Here is a 22,673-nt window from a genome sequence, read left to right on the forward strand (position 1 = left end):
CAGGACCACAGGACTCAGCTCTTCCTCTCTGAGCAGGGAATTCTCCAGGGTGTGTTTGTGAACAAATGTTGCTCATCCCACAGACACTCTCAGTGCAAGAGGGGCAGTGCCTGCACAGGGAGCTCTTAGAAAAGATGCACAGATGAAAAAACAAGGGAAGAAAATCATCTTGATCTCAGGAAATGACCCCTGAGAGAGGCCACAGAGTCCCACAAGCCCAGGCCATCCCCACCAAACCCTGCAGCACAAAGAACACACAAGAGCACGTGGAAGGTTTCGATAATCTGATTTTTACCATTATTTCTGGAGCCAATTGGAGAGACAAAGCGTGGCTGACATCAGGTGACAGAGCACAAGCCCTCAGAGCACTCTGGGGTGACAAACTGAACAGACACAACAGGTCCCCAGCCCACACCAAAGGAAATGGATCTCATAGTGACACTTAACACCCATGAAACAAATATACCACGTGGAAAGTCTCCTTAGAAAGGTTCCTATGTTAAGGGTTTGTATGAAAAAGCAGGAGTTCTCCACCCTGAATTCCTGATAGAAAACAGCAGGTAGAAACCTAAGGTAGAAATCTGGAGTTAGAGAAATCCTTTGGCAGCATGTTCAGTTACAATCAGGCCTTAAAAATAAATATGATCATGTCTAGAAGTATGAAGAGAAACACCAACCCCCTCTAAATACACTGGTTTAATAATAATTAAATTATTTTACACTATCTACAAGTTGCATATCACAGAGTTAGGAGTAGAAGAGGTGACAGAAGGACAAATCCTGCTTTTATAAAAGTTCAGGCATGTGTGGAGCTGTGTAGAAAATCTCAGACAAATGAGTATATACATTATTTATACTTAACAATTAACATCATCAAATCACATCTGGCTGGCTCAACTGAAGATTTCTCTTGGCCCAAAGCTCAGAATCCAAAAAACCACCAATTTAAATTTCCTAACAAACATGGAGAATTGATAGCAACGAGAGCAAGGTTTAGTTCTACCCCAAACCAACTTGGAACAAAGTAAACTCTGACAAATAAAAGCTCCAAACAATAAGAATTTGGAACAGCAGCATTGAAATAAACTCATTTCCTCAGAAGACACAAGGAACAAGTTATCAGAACACTTCAGTATTGCCACATGTGTTATTTGTACTGAGCTACTTCCAGGGCAAGGATCAAGACAAATTAATGTCCAAAGGAAAGACAAAATCCTCCTTCCAATTGCACACATTTCAATAAAAAGTGATTTAAAGAGCACTTTTTGCATGAGCACGAGGCTGCAAATATAAGGTCAAGATAGCAAATAATTAAATAAAGGAGGTGCTGAGTGAAGGGTGGGTTTGGTCACTCAGCAGCCTGGGAGTTGCAGTCTGGGATGAAGTTTATACATCAAAAATGCTTATTCAGACATCTGGGAGCTTCCTGCATTTAATGGCGATGTTTTTATCAGTAATTTGCTTCCATTATTTCCCCAAACCAAGGATTATCCCTCAGCAGAGGTGGTTAAAAGCAGGATAAATGTGACCATGCTCCAGGGAGGAGGTAAACAGGAGGATGAAGTGATTTTTTTGTTCAGTGGTTGAAACAAGAAAAAGAAGGAATTCCCACATTCCCAAAGGATAATCCAGCTCATGTGCTCCCTTGGACAAACCCCACCCTTCAAAAAGTGCATCAGGGAAGAAATTCTTGGATTCCTTTTCTCCCCGGCTCCGAGGCAATCCCTCCTGCAGGGAAAGGCTCTGGATTTCCTGTGCACAGGAGCCCAATCCCACCCCCAGCACATGGGATGGCCTCAAACCCCCCTTTCCCAGTGGTGCAGAGCTGCTCTGGGCTCAGGGCTGGCTGAGACATGGACACAGGGGCAGAGAGAGGAAATCCAAGGGAGGCAGAACCCCTGGTCCCATCGGGAGGGTTCCTGTTCCACTCAGCTCCCCCTGCAAAGGGAACAGATCCTCAGAGGCTTCAGCAGCTTCAAACACTCTCCAGCCCCTCCTTTCCCACAAGGAATCCCAATGCTCCTTCGCTTCTACATCCATCCAGAAAGGCAAACCGAAGAGAGATCCTGTGAGTTCCTGGCTCAGCCCCTTGGATCCACCTGGAGCATCCCCTGCCTGCCCTTGCCAAGGAGCCTCGTGCCGGCAGTGCCACCTCTGCCGAGACACCGGGGAATGGGAGGAAAACTTCTTTTCCTCAAGAAAAACACAGCAATCCTCGTGATTTCCAAAACACTGTTAAACCCCTCTTTTCCTCCTATTTCCACAGGGTTGTGGTCCTGAGGGCAGAGTTTCCTCTTGCAGCGGGAGCCAGGGACCCCTCGGATTGCGCAGTGCGTCCTTCAGGAAGGGGACTCCGGAGTGCAGAGGCTCCCTAAAGCCACTGGGACACAAGGATTACAGAAGACACCAGAGGAGGCAAAGCAACAGCATCTCAGCATCCTCAAGCTTCCAGAAACACATTGCAAAGAGAATTATTTTGGGACAATCTTTCAAAGATTCACAAGTGACGTTTCCTGAAAGCGCAGGGAAAGAGGAAAAAAAAGGGACTCGGAGGAACGGGGAATTATTTTAAACCATCCCCTAATCTAGTTCAGGATGCAAAAATGCAAATAACCATCAGAGCTGGTGCCTATTTTTACTCTGCACCACCCTAACGCAGCGAGCTGGGCTATTTGAGAGGAAGATGGACTTGGATATCCACGGCAGGGACTCCCAAAGACCGCCGAGCTCGGAACTCCTCCATCCCGGCTGTTCACAGCAGGGGCTGCTGATGGAAACTGGGCTGCTGCTGGAGCAGGGAGTGAGCAGGCAGTGCCACGGGGTAAGCTGCTCCCTGGTTGCTCTGGAATGCTGCCATGTCCACGCCCATCTGGTGCTGGGGGAAGGCGGCGGTGCCGGTGACACTCGGGACACTCGGGAAGGGCTGCGGCAGCGCGGGCTCGGGGCCGGGGCTGCGGGGACACAACACCAACCACGCTCACGGGGACAGCCCAGGGACACCTCAGCATCAAGGGCACCCCCAAAGCAAGCTGGGAGCCCCCAAAATATGTACATTTGACCAAAAAGGTCACTTTGGAAGCAATTTCATGCTTTGCCGGCTGCAAAAATACAGTTTTTGACATGCACGCTCTCAACTTCAATCAGCTCTGGCCTTGCACTTTCCCTCCAGTCACTCCTCCATGTTAATAAACAGTTTCCCAGGAATTCCATACCTTTCATGCCTCTAACATGGCAGTTTTTTATGGCTTTTGCACTAAGAAACATTTTCACCCTCAAAATTCTTCCAGCATCTCAATAATTCTACTATGTAACTTTTCCTTTTCAACTTACTCTTGCTCTTCAACTTACTCTTTAACTTACTCCTACTATTTAATTTTCAATCTTTGGTGCTGAGTGCTTAAAGCCAAGATCAGAGGTTCCTTTTCAACCTTCCTGGGAAATCTCCTTATGCAGTATCAGTTTTACCCAGAATAATGCTGTCATTGCTCCCTGGTGTACTAAAATTGGTATTTTCCTCTCAAAAATGACGTGCCACTAAATGTAAATGCCACAAAAACATGCAAAGTGGCAAAATTCCCCCCAGGAAGAAGAAACTGCTGGGTCCATACCTTAAATAAGCAGCTCGAGGTGGCTGAGTGGCTGCAGAGTTGATGCTCTGGGGCAGGGACCTCACCTGGGCCACCTGCTCGGGGGCCAGGCTGTACCCTGGGGACATGGACACCCCCTGGATCATGTAATTCCCACTGGGAGGCTGCACAGGATACGACTGCAAAGCAAAGCAAAGCCAGCAGATTTGGTGCTCAGCAAGCTTTGGAGTGAACCCACCAGAATATTCTACAGCTGGAAGCCAAACCTGCACTTTCTGCCAATTCTGGTTTAAATAATGCAAGATTCCCTCCAAATCCAGGTGGCACGGGCTGGAGCTGCTGGTGGGGGCTGCATTTGGGATAAACAGGTTTGTCCCAAATAAAGCCCAGCATTATCCTGGCATTTCTAGGCACCAGTCTTGGGAGGAAACAGCAAACTCCAGCTGCCTTTTGGCTTAAATTACTTTGTAACCTCCAAATATAATGAATTTTCCATCGTTACTGGAGTTAAGGACACGGAATTACTTTTAACTGACATATTTTCAGATCTAGCAGTTGCCATGGCAACTATTCTTTTCCCACTGAACAATTAACATGAAAGTAAAATTCATTTCAAGTAAAAACCCTCATTCTGTGCTTTTTGAAAATCTCTCCTTCCCCTCCATGCTTATTCCTTAAGCCATCATTAGGGACAGTGTAAAACAGTTTGGAGCACAAATACCACATGTTTAGAACTGATACAAAATGTTCATTTTTCTAAGGGCAAAAGGAGCTAAAAGCAGAGTGTTTCTATATTTAGCAAAAAATACACTTGGGATTAATAGACTGATATCCCAGTTCCCTCCCATCCCCACCATGAGATAAGAAGGGAACATTTTACTTGGAGATTGACATGACTCACAGCAAGAATACCCACCAGGCTGCTGCAACACCCAATCCCAACTGCAAGGAATGAATTATGGAAGGGATCTGCTGGAATTTTCAACAGTGGCCAAGCAAAACCTTCTGTTCCAGTGCATAAATCCCAATTTCTTGCAAAGGCAATGTCAGATTGCTCGTGGGCTCCCTTTGGTTTTTGCTGTGATTTTTTTAAAGCGGGGATAAGCAGCAGGGAATTTCCAGATCCCAGGGACACTGACCTGCACAGAGACCCCAGAGGAGGTGGGTGGGAATTGTGCAGGGTGCTGGAGTTTGGAGTAGGCTGAGTACATGGGGCTCTCATTCATCAGTTTGTTGTAGAGCTCCAGAGCTTCCAGAACCTTCACGTTCAGCTCGGATAACTCGGAATGTTTCCTGTTCCAAAACAAATGGAGAGGGCACTGAGCTGCTGGGACATCTTGCATGGGGAGGAAAGACCAGTGCTGCATGAAATGTGCAAAAAAAATAAGCCCCTGAAAGGTAAAAGGTCGTTTTTAACCCATTAATATTGAAAAATTGCTGTTGTGTGACTGGAAGGAAAATCCAAGAGCTGCACAATCACTGGTGGCACCAAACCAGCAACTCCCAGGTGGAATTCCCTGTTCTTTCACCCTCAAATATTCCCAGGAGTCACAGAATCATGGAATGGTTTGGGATGGAAGGGATCTTACAAGATTTCATTCCAACCTTCTGCCATGGGCACCTCCCACTGTCCCAAATTTCAGCTGAATCCCAAAATTCCAGAATGGTTTGGGTGGGAAGGAGCTTAAAGCCCATCCAGTGCCACCCTGCCATGGCAGGGACACCTTCCACTGTCCCAGGGTGCTCCAGCCTGGCCTTGGGCACTGCCAGGGATCCAGGGGCAGCCCCAGCTGCTCTGGGAATCCCAGCCCAGCCAGGAATTCCCAGTTCCCAGTGTCCCATCCATCCCTGCCCTCTGGCACTGGGAGCCATTCCCTGGCTCCTGTCCCTCCATCCCTTGTCCCCAGTCCCTCTCCATTTTCCTGATCAGCCCCTTCAGGCCCTGGGCAGCCAAACCTGAGGAGGGAGAGGTGAGGAAAACCTGGAATAATCACCAACAGGCTGAAAATTCCAACCTCTGGACAGCCTGGAGAAGGCTACAGGCACAAAATGCCAAAGTAAAAAGCATCCGTGACCTGTGCAGGGGATTTTGGGACAGCAGCAATCAAATCTCAGTGCACACGCTCAGAACTTGATATTTCAGCATTAAAAAATAAAGTTGTTACGTTTTTCTTGCAAGGTTTTCTAGCTCAGGAGATGAAAGTACCAAGGAAATCTCATTAAACCTGCCCAATTTGAAGGAAATGAGTGAATAAATTGTGCTCACCTATCTATCTCTTCTAGTTTTTCATCTATCATTGGACCCATCTGCTGGCAGAGATCTGTGAAGACAAAGTGTTGAGGCAGTTGATGTCTTGCACAATTAAATGTTTAAATGCAGCCAGAAATATTTTATCCAGCTACTGTAAAATTATTTTCTTATTTATTTCAGGGTTGGGACTGGTAGATGCATCTTGCAAAGCTCAGGCATTTTACAGAGCTGGGAGTTATGCAAATGACTCTGCTAAACGTGGAGCTGGCTTGGAACTATTAAAAAAATTCAAATTATCCCCAGAGCCCCACACTCCCACGGTGAAATAAGTGTTCTCCAGCACTGTTAGTACAGAGCACAGCTCCCCTAAGCTTAAAATAAACACAAAGAACTCCCAGCTCAATCCACAAAAGGTAATTGTGAGAAGAAGTCATAAAAAAGAGCTCATTTAGTGCTGCAAGTACCTTCTGAGTTGAGAAGATCTGGGGAATCAAGCTTTAAATCTGTGGGATCTATGCTCTGAAGTACCTGCAGTGTTTTATCCATCTTATCCTGAAAGGGAAGCCAAGATGAAGAACTCTGATTTCCCAGCCATACCAAGATTGGTTTAACATTCAAATAAAAGTTCTTTATAGAAAAAGAATCATCTGCCAACATTCAGCACTGAAGGAATGTAAAAGCCCAGCAATATTTTATTTTAAAGTGGCTTCATACCTCATCAATATAAACTGGCTCAGGTTCTGCTTTCTTAATTTCTTCTGCAGTGTCCTCAGGAACAGAGATTTTATCCACAGCTGCTGGAAGAACAGAGATGAGTTTCTTTTCTCTCTGTTGCTGTGATAACTTCAAACAAACATTTGCTCCTTGTTATTTTTCTGTGTGAAAAGACACTGTGACATTTGAAATGGCAATTTGCTGGATTTGTAAATATGTTGCTGACAAGGAATTATGGTGAATCGAACCAAATTTCTGTCACAGAAAATGGTAATAACTTCAAAGAGAAATAGAGACAGAAATTAAGGGGAGTTATGGAATATCTGTGCTTGATTGTTTGAAACAAGGGCAGGGTGTCTCTGAATTCTTTCCTGGGGCCGACAGAGGAGATTGTTTTGCTGCTGGGCTAATTAGGATTGCAGCACTGAGCTGCCTGTGCAAGGATCCATCCATCATTTCAGCAGGTAACTCACCTGCCTCGGGCTCCACAGACAAGTCAGAGGTGACAAAATTGGATGGGAACAGCCCCACTCCCCTGTGGTTCTCCCCCTTCCACCAGTTGGCATCGCTGGGGAAATAAAAAGGGTTACACAGCTCAGGGGGGAACGCAGCCAGAGACACATTTGGGGTTTTTACTGAAAATCTGAGGTACACAGACATATTTGGTGGGTTTTTTACTAAAACCCTGTGATATCTAAAAGAGAACTTGGCAGGGATTAGCACAAAGCCAAACAGGGGCTGGAGCACAGGGGAGGGAAGGCAGGAAGAGGAGTCAGGGGATCACTGAAAATTGAACACAATCCATCAAATCTTTATATTGATTACTTGCCAGCCATTTAAAATTGTAATATCCCTAGAGGTGTTAACAACAATCATTATTTTAGCTATTTTAAATCAGTTTTATTCTTGGCAAATCTGATTCTTGCTAGCCAGAGGTTTAACGGCTGCTGGAAGCAGATGGAATGTGATGCCAGTGCATTTTCTTATGTCAGACAACCAACTAAGATTTATCTTCCAAACTACAAATTGGATGAAATACTCGAGGTTCTCCCTGCACTAAAAAAGATTTGAGGTCAGAAACAAGGAATTTGGAAAGATAAAAGGAAGAGAAAGGGATGTGAGGCGGGGCAGAGTGACAATGACATTTCTGTGAGGGGGAAAAAGCATCAGAGGAAAAATGTGCTACCCTGAGAGAAACAAGAGTGGTGGAACAAAGTCAGCTCCACCTGAGTGTATTGTACCTGTCATCCAAAACAAAAATAATTTCTCCACTTTTAAAGGTGAGCTCATTGTCCTCCACAGCTTCAAAGTCATACAGAGCTCGCACCTTCCTCAGGCTCTGGGGGTTTTGTGCCATTTCTGCAGGTGGGTACAAGGATTTGGTCTCCAGCTGCTGCTGCTTCTGCTCTTGCAAAGACAATTCAATAGCTGCAGGTGGGGCAGAGAGGAAGAGAACAGGTTTGAGGGGTTTACCCCGGCAGACAAAGCAGTTTGATTGTTTAACAAAAACAGGATTTGTTGGTTTATTTAAACAAGGTCTGTGTCTGCTGCTGTAGTACTGGAAGCTAACATTTAAAATGCTGTGTGATGGGGAGGAATGTGTCTTAGCCCACATCCCCATGGATGAGGGAAACACCTGGAATGCCACAATTCCCAACCCACTGTGGCATTGATTTCAATCCTGTGCAGCAGGAAAGAGCCCAAATTCCCATTTCCCTGCTTTTTAACCAAACTTCTGGAGTCCAACCCAAGGCTGAGACAGCAACTCACCTTTAGCTATATCCTCATCTTCTTTGGATTTACTGGATGAGGAGCCATTCTTAGCAGCACTGGTGGAGGCCTGCAAAGGTGGGACAACAGAAGGACAAATGACAATGACATCTCCATAATTTGGTATTTTTAAAAATTAGCACTGAGTTGTTCCTGATCAGGTGAATTATGGAATCCAGGTGATCTCAGAAATAAAAGTCACCACTCTTCAGGCTTGTTTCTGTTTTCAGCAGGGAAAAAAAAAAAGTAAAGGAAATACTGAGATTTAATTGAAATAACTGATTTTATTGACATAATTATTTTAGTCATATTTATTACAGTGAGACTACTCACTTAAATGATTCTTTCCACTTTTCTGCTCCCTTCAAGAGACAAGATGCTGCAGTTGGGAGCTGCTGACTGAAATCCTACAATTCTCCCCAGCAGCACAGTGAAATCATCCCTGGAGTTTTCATTCCCATCAGGAACTGGAATTGGGTGCCAGTGCCCAACTCTCCCATGTTCCTGCCATATGTTTTACACATAGATCAGATTTAGAAGTGAAAACATCTTTGTGGAGGGAGGAGGGATTGTAAAAGTTAAAAAACCCTCTGTGTTTCATATAGAGGGAAGTAAACTTTGTGTGAGTAAATTGTAATAGAAATTGTAATTTCAATTTTCAGGACTGAATAACGTGGAAATATTTAGAAGTATGAAGAAGTCAGGAAAAAACCACCTGGCATTTCTGCTGTCAGATTGGGCACAACAAACCACCAGAAGTGAAAAAAAAGCACTCCAAACCCAGGCCAACTCCTGGGACAAACAGGAAAAGGGGATTTGGGAAAGGACACCAGAGCCTGGGACCATCCCTGTCCCACAGCAGCTCTCACCTGGGACCCTGCTGCAGGGAAGGTGACACCCTCTTCCTTCAGGGATTTGATGGTTGCAGATATTAAACTGCATTGTGGGTCTTTCTGGAATTCTTCTGACCACTCCACCATGAGGGTTTTTAGCTTTTCACTCACTTTTGGGTGAGCCTGGAAGAACAAAATTGGATAAAAAGAGATTTTTGAGCCTCAAAATGAACAGGAGGAGCCGTTACCAAAATTGTTACCAAACACATTTTACTATAAATATGCTTAATTATTAATAATCATGTCGCTTGAGAAGATTTGGGGAGCAGAGTGTAGAATATCTGACCTTTTATACCCTGATCTGATATTTCAGAGAACATGCTGAGCTCCTGGAGCACCAATTCTGGAGAAATTCAGGCTACCTACCACACTTATCCCAAATTTCTGCCTCTCTGTGTTACTCACCCTCCATTTAACCTCAATTTTCTCTTCATTCCTTCTCAAGTGTGTTGTTTTCCACTTCCCAACCACATCAACTGGTCTGGTATAAGCCACTGTCTTCCCCTACAAGAACTCCTCCAAGAAATCCTCCAAGAAACCTCTCCCTAGAAGAAATCTTCCAAGAACTCCTCCAAGAAATCTTTCCCTCCAAGAACTCCTCCAAGAACACCTTCCCTAGAAGAAATCCTACAAGAAGTCTTTCCCTACAAGAAATCCTTCCCTCCAATAAATCTTTCCCTCTAAGAAATCCTCCAAGAAATCTTTCCCTACAAGAACTCCTCCAAGAAATCTTTCCCTACAAGAACTCCTCCAAGAAATCTTTCCCTACAAGAACTCCTCCAAGAAATCCTCCCCTACAAGAAATCCTCCAAGAAATCTTTTCCTACAAGAACTCCTCCAAGGAATCTTTCCCTCCCATCCACCTTTTCTGGCCTCTGCAGTTTCTCCTCAGATGTCAGGACAGCTTTGTCCCAGCTGAGAGACCCTCACAAACCCCTGATCTGTGTCTGCTTGAAGCAGCTTCTCCCACAAAAAGGAATTATCCATGGGGACAATCCATGGGGACAGTTTTTATTCCCAAACTGGAGCTGAGCTGGTAAAAGAAGATGATTTGCTTGGAGTGGGGGCAAACCAAGATCAGTTTAGGCTCTGCCTGAAATTTCTGTGGCACCCCCAGATCCTGGCACTGGGACAAGATTCCCACCCCAAGGAATCAGATCCCAGCATGGCTGGGCAGGGAGGGCACTGCCAGGTGCCAGGCTCCAACCTGCATTTTTAACCAGAACCTTTGCTGGGCTCAGGAGCAGCACAAAGATGTTTGTCACACTTGGCTAAACTCATTTTCTCACGGAAAAGAGGGGAAAAGCCCAGTTTTATTCATTATTCCTCCAAGGGGACAGAGCTGGGGATAAAGGGTCAGTATTTCCCAAGAACACAGAAATTGTGCTCCAGAACCCATCCCTGGGAGGGACCCCAGGGTTCCAGCACATCCCTGGGAGGGATCCCAGGGCTCCTGCCCATCCCTGGGAGGGATCCCAGGTTCCTCTGCCCACCCCTGGCTGGGATCCCAGGGCTCCTGCCCACCCCTGGGAGGGATCCCATCACTCCTGCCCATCCCTGGGTGGGATCTCAGGGTCCTCTGCCCATCCCTGGGTGGGATCCCAGCACTCCTGCCCATCCCTGGTGGGTTTTCAGGACCCCTGCCCACCCCTGGGTGGGATCCCAGGGTCCCTGCCCACTCCTGGCTGGGATCCCATCACTCCTGCCCACCCCCAGGTGGGATCCCATCACTCCTGCCCATCCCTGAGAGGGATCCCATCACTCCTGCCCATCCCTGGCTGGGATCCCATCACTCCTGCCCATCCTTGGCTGGGATCCCAGGGCTCCTGCCCACCCCTGGCTGGGATCCCAGGGCTCCTGCCCATCCTTGGCTGGGATCCCAGGGCTCCTGCCCATCCCTGGCTGGGATCCCATCACTCCTGCCCATCCTTGGCTGGGATCCCAGGGCTCCTGCCCACCCCTGGCTGGGATCCCAGGGCTCCTGCCCATCCCTGGGTGGGATCCCAGGGCTCCTGCCCACCCCTGGGTGGGATCCCAGGGCTCCTGCCCACCCCTGGGTGGGATCCCAGCACTCCTGCCCACCCTTGGCTGGGATCCCATCACTCCTGCCCACCCCTGGGTGGGATCCCATCACTCCTGCCCACCCCTGGGTGGGATCCCAGCACTCCTGCCCACCCCTGGGTGGGATCCCATCACTCCTGCCCACCCCTGGGTGAGATCCCAGGGCTCCTGCCCACCCCTGGCTGGGACCCCTGCCCATCCCTGGTTGCTGAAGGTCAGTGTGAGCCCCAGGATGGACCCTGCCTAATGGGAACACAGGCAGCACTTGCAGACCTATTTTCCCACAAAAGCCAGAAACACAAGAGCTGTGAACTCATTTTGCTTCCCAGCAATTTTATTACTTTCCTTAATTGCTTTGCTCAGCCTCTGATGATTGCAGGGATCTGAAAACTCCTTTTTAACCCATTAACCAGGTTTGTCTCCAAGTGGAGCAGTAATTAGGGAAAAGCTGCTCCTGCTTACTCAATTCTTACAGCCACATTTAGAGCCCAGCAGCTGCTTGACCACAACCATTTCAGTCTCCTTTTCTTGGTTATTTTCTCATTCAACATTCCCAGAATCTCTAAAAAGCTAAAAAGGATTGTCTGTAACTTCATCCTTTCCCTTATACAAATGTATTTCACTTCCTCATAATCTTCCCTTTCACTTCAGCCCAGGAATTTCCTTCAAGCCCAATAAAAACTCTCCTCAAGAAAAGCTGCACTTATCATGATCACATTAATGGGGCTTAGGAACACAGATTTTAATTAAAATTGCTCATGTAATTTTGTAAAAGTGTGAAGGATTATCAGCTGTCAGCTCTTTAACAGATTATTTTTTCACAGTAAAAATGACACAAATTTCAGTGAAAACACAGAAAATGTGCATTGACTACAACATTAATTTGGAGAAATTACCAAAATAATCTTTCCCCAGGAAATTCAGGTTCATAAACAATTACCTTGTTTATTATAGCTCGAGCTTCAGTGGCAAAATCCCTGGAGCAAACCTCCAAGTGGAAAATCTTCCCACAGTTTGACACACAGGCTCCTAAAAGCTGACAGCAGAAACACAATTGGGAAAATGCAGGGAAAAAAAAGTACAAATAATCCAAAGTATAAATAGTGCAAATAAAAAGAAGGGTGCAAATAACCCAAAATAAGGGGGAAAATGCAAAAAAAAAAAAAAAAAAAAGAGTGCAAATAATCCAAAATTTCAAAAAGTGAAAATAAAAAGAGTGCAAATAATCCAAAATAAGAAAAAAAGGTGGAAATTTTAAAAAATAGTGCAAATAATCCAGAATAAGAAAAAAAGGTGGAAATTTTAAAAAATAGTGCAAATAATCCAGAATAAGATAAAAAGGTGTGAATTTTAAAAAAGAATGTAAGTAATACAAAATAAGGAAAAAATGGCAAATTTAAAAAAGAGTGCAAATATTCCAAAATAAGGGAAAAAAGTACAAGTTTAAAAACAGTGCAAAGAATAATAAACTGCAAATAAAAAAGAGTGCAAATAAACCAAACTAAAGAAAAAAAGTGCAAATAAAAAGGACTGCAAATAATCCAAAATCAGGAAAAAAGTGAAAAATAAAGAGTGCAAATAAACAAAAAAGGAAAAAAAACCTGCAATTAAATCCAATTTTATATAATATATATATATACAATCCAATAATCCAAAATTTTAAAAAGTGAAAATAAAAAAGAGTGCAAATAATACAAAATAAGGAAAAAAGTGAAAACAAAAAGAGTGTAAATAATTAAAAATACAGGAAAAAGTGTAAATAGAAAAGAGTGCGAATAATGCAAATAATCCAAAATAAGGGAAAAAAGTGTGAATTTTAAAAATTAGTGCAAATTATCCAAAATAAGAAAAAAAGGTGGAAATTTTAAAAAAGAATGTAAGTAATCCAAAATAAGGAAAAAAAGTGCAAATGAAGAGAGCAAATAATCCAAAATAACAAAAAAAGATGTAAATTTTAAAAAGAGTGCAAATAATCCAAAATAAGAAAAAAAATGCAAATAGAAAAGAATCCAAATAATCCAAAATCAGGAAAAAACTGAAAAATAAAGAGTACAAATAAACAAAAAAAGGAAACGAAACCGCAATTAAAAAAAAGTGCAAATAATCCAAAATAAGGAAAATAGTACAAATTTTAAAAGAAGTGCAAATAATCCAAAGAAAAAAAGTGCAAATAAAAATAGTACAAATAATCCAAAATTAGAAAAGTGCAAATAAATAAGAGTGCAAATAATCCAAAATAAAGAAAAAAGTGCAAATTAAAAAAATGAGTGCAAACAATCAAAAAATTTTCAAAGATAAAATAAAAAAGAGTGCAAATAATCCAAAATAAGAAAAAAAAGAGCAATTTTTAAAGAGTGCAAATAATCCAAAATCAGGAAAAAAGTGAAAAATAAAGAGTGCAAATAAACCAAAAGAAGGAAAAAATCCTGCAATTAAAAAAGTGCACATAATCCAAAATAAGGGAAAAAGATGTAAATTAAAAAAAAAGGCTGCAAATATTCCAAAATTAGAAAAAAAATGTGCTAATTAAAAAATACTACAAATAATCCAAAATTAGAAAAGTGCAAATAAATAAGAGTGCAAATAATCCAAAATAAGAAAGAAAAATGGAAATAAAAAAAGAGTGCAAATAATCTAACATAAAAGGTAAATGCAGCACAGACCCTGATTTCCTGAGGTTAATCAAGGTGTTAATGAATTGCTCAGTAAATATTTAATTGCTGCATCCCATGAGGTTTTGGGGGAGTTTGGGATTTACTCACTGTGAGAGCCTGCAGAGCCACGTGGGGAACTTTGTGATTCATCCTCTTCATGATGGCTTTAAGACAATCCTTGGCTCTGCAAAGGAGCAAGAAATTCTGGAGAAATGGGAGGCACAGGAGCTGTGCAAGGAACGAGCCCAAACTCCACCAGAACTGAACCAAATGGCACCAAAACTGAGATTATTGGGTGAAAATGGCACCAAAGCTGAGATTATTGGGTGAAAATGGCACCAAAGCTGAGCTTAGTGAGTGAAAATGGCACCAAAACTGAGATTATTGGGTGAAAATGGCACCAAAACTGAGATTATTGGGTGAAAATGGCACCAAAGCTGAGCTTAGTGAGTGAAAATGGCACCAAAGCTGAGCTTATAGGGTGATAATGGCACCAAAGCTGAGATTAGTGAGTGAAAATGGCACCAAAGCTGAGCCTAATGAACCAAAATGCCACCAAACCTGAAACTACTGAGCAAAAATGGCACCAAAGCTGAGCTTAATGAACAAAAATGTCACCAAACCAGAACCTACTGAACAAAAATGTCACCAAACCTGAGCCTGATGAAAGAAAATATCACCAAAGCCGAGCTTATTGAATCAAAATGCCACCAAATCTGAGCCTACTCAGTGAAAATGTCACCAAAGCTGAGCTTAGTGAGTGAAAATGGCACCAAAACTGAGCTTAGTGAGTGAAAATGTCACCAAAGCTGAGCTTAGTGAGTGAAAATGGCACCAAAGCTGAGCTTAGTGAGTGAAAATGGCACCAAAGCTGAGCCTGCTGAACAAAAATGCCACCAAACCAGAATGTATTGAACAAAAATGCCACCACACCTGAACCCGCTGCACAAAAATGTCACCAAAGCTGAGCTTAAGGAACAAAAGTGCCACCACACCTGAGCCTGCTGCACAAAAATGTCACCAAAGCTGAGCCTGCTGAATGAAAACGTCACCAAACTGAGCCTCTCGGGGCTGGGCAGAGATTTGCCCCCTGAGCAGTCTGTCTGTCTGTCTGTCCGTCCGTCCTCAGCTGGGAGCTGCACTGGCAGAAATTCCCTTTTTCCCTGGCACTCCACACCCATCCCCAAAGCTGCAGCCAGCCAGCAAGGGAAGCAATGGCAAGGCTGGGGCAGGCAGTGAAGGGAATGTCCCCACAAAAGGAGAGCGTTCAGTAAATGGGTATTTCATGGAATTTATTCATTCCCAGCTCCTGGGTCCCCTTCCCCTCAGCCTGAGGACACAAAGGTTGCCATAATTTGTTTCAGCACAATCTGAGGTGAGAGGAGAATAATAAAGAATAATAAAGAGCTTTTTAAATGCTGCTGCTGAGGGGTTTGCACACTTGAAATGAGCATTAATGGCTGGCAGGAGCTCAGGCACATCAAAGCTTCATTAACACTCGTATTTGGAACATTTAAAAACATGAAATCCTGGGGAAAAAAAGCTGATGCAGCATTTAAAAAATAATATCACTGCCAGATACTAGAGCTGCTGTTTTAGCAAAGCACAGAAAAGCCTCTGTGCCAGAAAAATACACTTTTAGTCCTAATATTTTCATTTTATTTCATGTACAAACCATTCAGCAAAGTCAACTCAGTTATGTTAAGTTTTATTTTTATTTAGGGTAGGCAAAAATCTTCATTATTCTCAAGGGCAGAAAGGAAGAAAATGACACAAAACTGAATTAAAAATATGCCAGCAGCAGTGGCATTTAAAATTCAGAATTTGGGATTTTAATTTCTATACAAATATATATATTTACATTTAATTATGCATTTTATATACTTCTATTTCTGCATATGTATTTTTTTAAAATCACAGAATTTTTTACAACATCCCTTCCTCCAAAACCAGATTTAAAACAGTTCCCTCTACAAAACTCTTGTGGCACTAAAAAAAATTGATTTTTAATAAAGGACACAAAGGACATTTTTTTTCCTTCAGGACTAAAGATTCCCAGACTGAACAGATTTGCTGTTATTGCTTGTGGCAGGTAATCAATTAAAACCAAAACAAAACAACCAAAAAAACCCCAATTTTAATGTTAAACAGAACTGCTGAAAATTCTGAGTTGCTTAAAAATTCTAATTAATTGAAGATTAATTCCAGAATTAATCTTAGAAATTGAAGATTAATTCCAAATTTAAAAGACGTTATCACTCAAAAATTCAGCAAATATTTCTGGCCACTACAGAATCACTGAAATTCCATTTAAGTTCCACTCAGGCTAAAGTGATTCCAAGTGATTTGTGCTTTGATCCCTGTTTTTCCCTTTTCTCTCCCATTTTTCCTAACAAGCAGACACAGACAAACACCATGAAAGCCCCAGGTCCTTGCCAGGTGTTTTTCTGCCCAGAAAAGGGAAAGGGGGAAAAGGGAAAGGAGGGAAAGGGGGAAAAGGGAAAGGAGGGAAAGGGAAAGGAGGGAAAGGGGGAAAAGGGAAAGGAGGGAAAAGGGAAAGGGGGAAAAGGGAAAGGGGGAAAAGGGAAAGGAGGGAAAAGGGAAAGGGGGAAAAGGGAAAGGGGGAAAAGGGAAAGGAGGGAAAAGGGAAAGGGGGAAAAGGGAAAGGGGGAAAAGGGAAAGGGGGAAAAGGGAAAGGAGGGAAAGGGAAAGGAGGGAAAGGGAAAGGAGGGAAAGGGGGAAAAGGGAAAGGGGGAAAAGGAAGAAACTTTGCACTGAGGGAAAATTATCAGGATCATCCCTGATCATTCCCACACCAGAAATTGTTTCACTTTCTCTCCTGGCACAGCCACTTGCCCACATTTGTGCCAGATCATTAAATATGGATAACTCTGTGCAAAAACTCCAGGCAAAAGCTGGAATGTGCTCAGCACACACAGACTGCTCTGCTCCAAACCCTCCTGGAACATTTCTGCCCAAGCATTTCCCAGCCAGCTCCAGGAATTTGGGAGGCTGGAGCTCTCTGTGCCATTTTCCTGCTCCCAGCACAGAATTCCCTGCGATGCTGAGGGCAGCTTACCCATTGGGAGTGCTTCCAACCTTGTCACAGATGTCCATGATGAGCCCCCAGTCCTCACTGGTGTTGTACTCATTTGTGGCTTTTTCTGGAAAGGAAAAGGAGATTTATTAAGTGATTTGTTGCTTCAGTTCAGATTCTATCAATAAAATGTATCCCTAATTAATATTTCATGGAATGATTTGGGTTGGAAGGGACCTTAAGGCTGATCTAGTCCCACTCACTCTATAGATTAATTAATAAGGCTTAATGGTATTTATTTGTGCTTTTAAGTTTTTATTAGCCGGCTTATTTAAATCCCAAGTTAATAAACAGCAAATTCAATATCTGATTGCATTTGCTGCTTCAAGATTAAGTTTCAACCAACTAAACTCCATTTTATTTTGGCTGCTCAGCAGAAAGATTTCCACAAAGGAAATCTTTTTCCAATATCCAAAATTCCTATTGTTACAGATGTAAAAAACATGGAAATTTAGAATTTTGGCCATAATTAATCCTCACAGACTGGAATTTTTACTTCAAGGAAGTACATATTATTTTGAAACCACAAACCTTCAGAACTAACCCCAAAAATGATGGAATTGATTTTTTTCTAAGTGCATCAATATTTTAGGGCATGAACAACAAATTCATGGATGGTGTGGAAAATAAATGAGTGCCTGCAATTTTAAATACTTAAAAAAAAAGGAAAATCAAGTGAAATCAGCCTCTGGAAGCTGCAGATTCCCTGGATATGCAATCCCTAAGGAGTGGGAAGATTCCCAAGGATATCCTGAAGTACTTCCCAAGGATCACTGAAATTTCCCTGAGTGGAAATCACACCAGCTTTTCCTGCCAGGGCAGAAACAATCCCAACTCTCCCATGGCAACAGGAAGGTTTGATGATCACAGGCTTCAGCTGGAAGAGCTCACCTGAGAATTTTTATGGAATTATTTTGGGTGGAAAAGTCCTCCAAGGTCACAGAGTCCCAGCTGTGCCCATGCCCACCCTGTGCCCAGCCCTGAGTGCCACCTCCAGAACTCCTGGGACACCCCCAGGGATGGGCACTGCAAACCTCCCTGGGCAGCTCCAGTCCCTGAGCCCCCTTTCCATGGGGAAATTCCTGCTGTGCCCCCCTGAGCTGCCCTGGGCCGGCCTGAGGCCGTTCCCTCTGCTCCTGTCCCTGTTCCCTGGGAGCAGAGCCCGACCCCCCGGCTGTGCCCTCCTGGCAGGAGCTGTGCAGAGCCACAGGGTCCCCCTGAGCTCCCTGACCCCACTCCATGCCCATCCCAACACAAGCTCAGCCCCAGCACACCCCACTCAGTGCTGCTCCCTCCCAGCTCCCAGCACGTGCCCACAGGAGCCCGTTCCCTCTGTGCTGGGAGCAGCCGTGGGACCCCAGCTCTGTCCTTCCCAAACTCTCAGGGATCTGCAAGCTTCCCTCCCTGCCAGCATGACAAACCGAGCAGCAGCTGCTGTTCTCCTTCCCTAAGTGCAGGAACAGTTCTGAAGGGTAACTCCCTCACAGATGCTGAGCCAGAGCAGGAGCAGATGTGGGAGGATGCATTTTCCAGGAGTTTTTCAGCACAGAGGGAACGTAACCTTTAAAAACATGGAATGACTCGTCCTCTGCAGCCCCCCAATTAATGAAGGAACATTAGACCTGAGCTGGCTTTCATGGAAATAATGATAAAAGCAGAATGAGCTGCTTGGGGTGCTTTGATAAAGAATTCCAGGGGCCTTTTCCCTGGCTGAGCTCCCTGAGCTGAGCTGCTGTGTGGTTCCATAGGAACACTGCCAGCCCAGGAGGGGGACAGCACTCACAGCAGCAGCTGGGAAGGGGCTGGGAATTGTTTGCTGCTCCCACTGCCAGAAGGAGAAAAGATTGGAGAGCTCTGCCCCAAAGCACTGCCACAGCTCCTCCAGGAAAGCAGCTGGGAACTGAGGGAAAGGGGGGAAAGGGAAAGGGGGAAAAGGGGGAAAAGGGAAAGGGGGAAAAGGGAAAGGAGGGAAAGGAGGGAAAGGGGGAAAGGAGGGAAAGGGGGAAAAGGGAAAGGGGGAAAAGGGAAAGGGGGAAAAGGGAAAGGGGGAAAAGGGAAAGGGGGAAAAGGGAAAGGGGGAAAAGGGAAAGGGGGAAAAGGGAAAGGGGGAAAAGGGAAAGGGGGAAAAGGGAAAGGGGGAAAAGGGAAAGGGGGAAAAGGGAAAGGGGGAAAAGGGAAAGGGGGAAAAGGGAAAGGGGGAAAAGGGAAAGGGGGAAAAGGGAAAGGAGGGAAAAGGGAAAGGAGGGAAAAGGGAAAGGAGGGAAAAGGGAAAGGAGGGAAAAGGGAAAGGGGGAAAAGGGAAAGGGGGAAAAGGGAAAGGGGGAAAAGGGAAAGGGGGAAAAGGGAAAGGGGGAAAAGGAAGAAACTTTGCACTGAGGGAAAATTATCAGGATCGTCCCTGATCATTCCCACACCAGCCAGGGACCAGGGGACGTCCTCACCCCCTGTCACCAATCCCTGCAGGACCTCTCCAAGCTCCAGCAAACACCTCCTGGAGCCCTGCATGGCCCTGCAGAGAAGGGCAGGAAAACAAACTCCAGAGGGAAGGAGGCTGCTCCAGGGGTGAGGGGATGGGAGAGAAGGACAGAGCTGGGCAAACAGTGAGTGCACGTGGAGCCTGAACAGATCCAGACAGGAAATGTGACAGTTCCAAACGTTTTGGGGGTTCCTGTCCCAGCAGAGCAGCCACACTCCCCCAGAGCTGCAGAGGGTTATCTGGGATGTGCAGCTGTGTCCAACACAGTCCAAGGCTCTGCTCACCTCTGGGGGCTTGGAACCACGGCAGCAAAGGCAGCTGGGCAAAAAAAATAACATTGGGGGAAATAATAACATTGGGAAAGAATAATACTAATAAAGATAAATACGAGAAAAAGAAAAAAGGAAATAAAACCTAAGGGAAATTAAAGCGCTTGAGGGCTGGGTTGGGTAGGAAAAGGAAATTCCTTTTTCTCCACAGGTGCTCCAGAAAAGAGCAGCTCTGCATGAAGAGGCAGCTGAATCTGCCCCACTGCTGCAGCCAACAAAAGGCACCAAAATTCCAAACTCAGCACCTCCCCAGAGCATCCACATGTGATAATCTGATATCTTCCATGCTCTAATTTACAACAGAACACTGATTTGTTTAAAGCTTCTAATGACAAAGTTTTTCTGGAAAGGGACTTTAAGATTTAGCCCCAATAATTCAAGTTCCTATTGTGTTGCACATGCTAAATTTTAATAAGTGATAATAAAAATTATAACTATAAATATTAAATTATTAAAGGAAAAACACACTGAGTAAAGTTTAAGCAAACAGAGTCCCAGTTTTGAAGTTCTGCAGCCTGGCAGTCCTTGAAGCATTTAAGTTTGTTAAAGAATCCTGCAGAGTTCAAAAAAAATCCACGTGAACAAACACATCAGTTTGAGCCATGTGCAATGTGAGTGTGGTCAAACGGCAAACTGCAGCAGGGAACTGAAATTGGAAGTAAAACAATAAATAAAATAAGAAACCAGCTCAACTTATCCCACAAACAAACCAGAGATTGTGTGGCAACAAGAGCACTCAATCTCTCCCATTCTGGCAGGGACAAAAATCCCAGGAATGTTGAATTCTTCTCTTTCCTAGGATCCCACCAAGAAAGCTGAGCCCGGTGTCTCGTTTATTTCACTGCTTTTTTCAGCGCTGCCACTCAGAACAGGCCTTGTGTAACAAAGAAGTGACACTGAGCACGAGTGTAAGACAGCACAAGTCAGGGCAGGACACAAACCCAAACCACTGAGTCACCGTGCTCAGCCCAAGCCCAGGCAGGTTTTGTAATCCCTGAATTACAGAATATCCCGAGCCGGAGAAGATCCATGAGGGTGATCCAGCCCAGCTCCTGGCCCTGCACAGCCACCCCAACACTCCCACTGCGTGCCCAGGGAGGTTCTGGGGCAGCTGCTGGGAAGGAATCCTCAACAAAAGGAGGAAAAGCAGCAGATCTTCCACAATTCCCTGGATCCCTGCAAACCCAGCAGGCACACAGACACCTCAGCCATGCTGGGAAAGCTGGGAAACTTTAGGAGTCAGAGCAAAACAGACACAAACCATTCCCTGATGCTGCTGAGGGAAAGGAGGGAGGGACTGAGGGATCCTTTCCCTGCCAGAGCCCCCAGCCCGGCCAGGACGGGGCAGGAGCAGCCAGGGATCCCTGAGCTGCAGTGCCCTGGGCCCAGCACTGTCACAGGAGCAATCCCGGGATTATTTTGGGTGGAAAAGCCCTCCAAGGTCACAGAGTCCCAGCTGTGCCCATGCCCACCCTGTGCCCAGCCCTGAGTGCCACCTCCAGAACTCCTGGGACACCCCCAGGGATGGGCACTGCAAACCTCCCTGGGCAGCTCCAGTCCCTGAGCCCCCTTTCCATGGGGAAATTCCTGCTGTGCCCCCCTGAGCTGCCCTGGGCCAGCCTGAGGCCGTTCCCTCTGCTCCTGTCCCTGTTCCCTGCGAGCAGAGCCCGACCCCCCGGCTGTGCCCTCCTGGCAGGGAATTCCAGAGAGGGAAAAGATCCCTGGGGATCCTCTTGTGCTCCAGGTGAGCCCTGCCCGGCTCCCCCAGGGATTCTGCAGCCCCGGCCCGGCTCCCTCAGGGATTCTGCAGCCCCTGCCCAGCTCCGTTCCCTTCCCTGGCCCCGCTCCAGCCCCTCAGGGTCCCTCCTGTCCCAGAGCTGTCCCCAGCCCTGGAGGTGCCCCAGCAGCGCCAGCACAGGGACGGGCACTGCCCTGGGGCTGTGCCACACCGGCCTTTTGCCCACCTGGGCACTCCTGGCTCCTGTTCAGCCGCTGGCCCAGCACCTCCCAGGGCCTTTTCCATCTCTCCAGACATTTCCAGCCCGGAGCGCTCCCAGGGCTGGCTGTGACCCAGAGCAGCGCTCGCCCTCGCCGCCTGCCCGGCTCCTTCCCCATGGCTGCCGCTGCCTCAGGCCAGCCCTGCTCCCTCAGCACCCGGCCCAACCATGAACCAGCCATGGGAGCACTCGATCCTCCTCCGGATCATCCACTGACACCCAACGGGACCGAGACTGACACCGATCGGGAGAGCGGGGAGGGGAACAGGGAGAGGAAAAGAGGAGAAAAACAACGAGGAGGAAAAGGAAGCGGAAAAGAGAAGGAAGAGGAGAAGGCAGGGGACGGGAGGCCGCCCCGCCTGCCCTGCACCGGGCGCAGCCGCTCACCCACGTCCTGCTCGAAGGGGTTGGCGGCGAAGAGCGGCATCTCTGCCCCCGGTGCCGCCGCCGCTCGCCCCGCACCGACTGACCCGGCCGGAGCCGCCGCCGCCGCCGCGCCCGCCCCGCCTCGGCCGCCTCGACAGCCGGGCTGCCCGCCGCGCCCGACCGCCCCGCGCGGCCCGCGCCGCGCCCGCAGCGCCGCGAAGCGCCGGGATGAGCGGCCGAGAGGGGAAACAGCGGAGCCGCCCGGCGGGCCGGGGGGGAACGGGGCCGGCGGCGGCCCCGGGAGCGCGGCGGCGGGGCAGGCACTGCGTGGGGCAGCCCCGCGGCGAGGGGGCCTCGCGGGGGCGGAGCTGACGGGGTGCTGCGTGCGCTCGTGACGTCAGGACGGCGCCTTGACGTCATGCGCCGCCATGTCGCGGCCGTGCTGAGGGGTCGCGGCGTCGCTCCGGGCTGTCCCCGC

The 22,673-nt window shown here is 46.3% G+C and overlaps 1 protein-coding gene across 4 annotated transcripts; it reads right to left on the reverse strand.

Annotated features, from left to right (window-relative positions):
* Window positions 1-274: 274 nt before the first annotated feature.
* Window positions 275-22,331, reverse strand: STAM2 (signal transducing adaptor molecule 2). 4 transcript variants are annotated; one of them, XM_059475816.1, is made up of 15 exons: window positions 22,217-22,287; window positions 20,301-20,385; window positions 17,010-17,094; window positions 14,039-14,114; window positions 12,217-12,312; window positions 9,192-9,338; window positions 8,323-8,392; window positions 7,794-7,980; window positions 7,026-7,120; window positions 6,553-6,635; window positions 6,303-6,390; window positions 5,854-5,908; window positions 4,727-4,880; window positions 3,609-3,766; window positions 275-2,951 (listed from the first exon to the last, which is right to left on the reverse strand). In XM_059475816.1, exons 3-15 carry the CDS (start codon window positions 17,045-17,047, stop codon window positions 2,753-2,755), a joined length of 1,446 nt encoding a protein of 481 aa, XP_059331799.1. In that variant the 5' UTR covers window positions 17,048-17,094; window positions 20,301-20,385; window positions 22,217-22,287; the 3' UTR covers window positions 275-2,752. The 4 variants fall into 4 exon arrangements, with proteins under 4 accessions (XP_059331799.1, XP_059331798.1, XP_059331797.1 ...); XM_059475815.1 differs by lacking the exon at window positions 20,301-20,385 and having other exon boundaries at window positions 6,553-6,632; window positions 22,217-22,331; XM_059475814.1 differs by lacking the exon at window positions 20,301-20,385 and having other exon boundaries at window positions 22,217-22,331.
* Between the last annotated feature and the right edge of the window lie 342 nt (window positions 22,332-22,673).

The sequence above is a fragment of the Ammospiza nelsoni genome, chromosome 7 (genome assembly GCF_027579445.1).
Source record: "Ammospiza nelsoni isolate bAmmNel1 chromosome 7, bAmmNel1.pri, whole genome shotgun sequence".
NCBI classification, from domain to species: Eukaryota; Metazoa; Chordata; class Aves; order Passeriformes; family Passerellidae; genus Ammospiza; species Ammospiza nelsoni.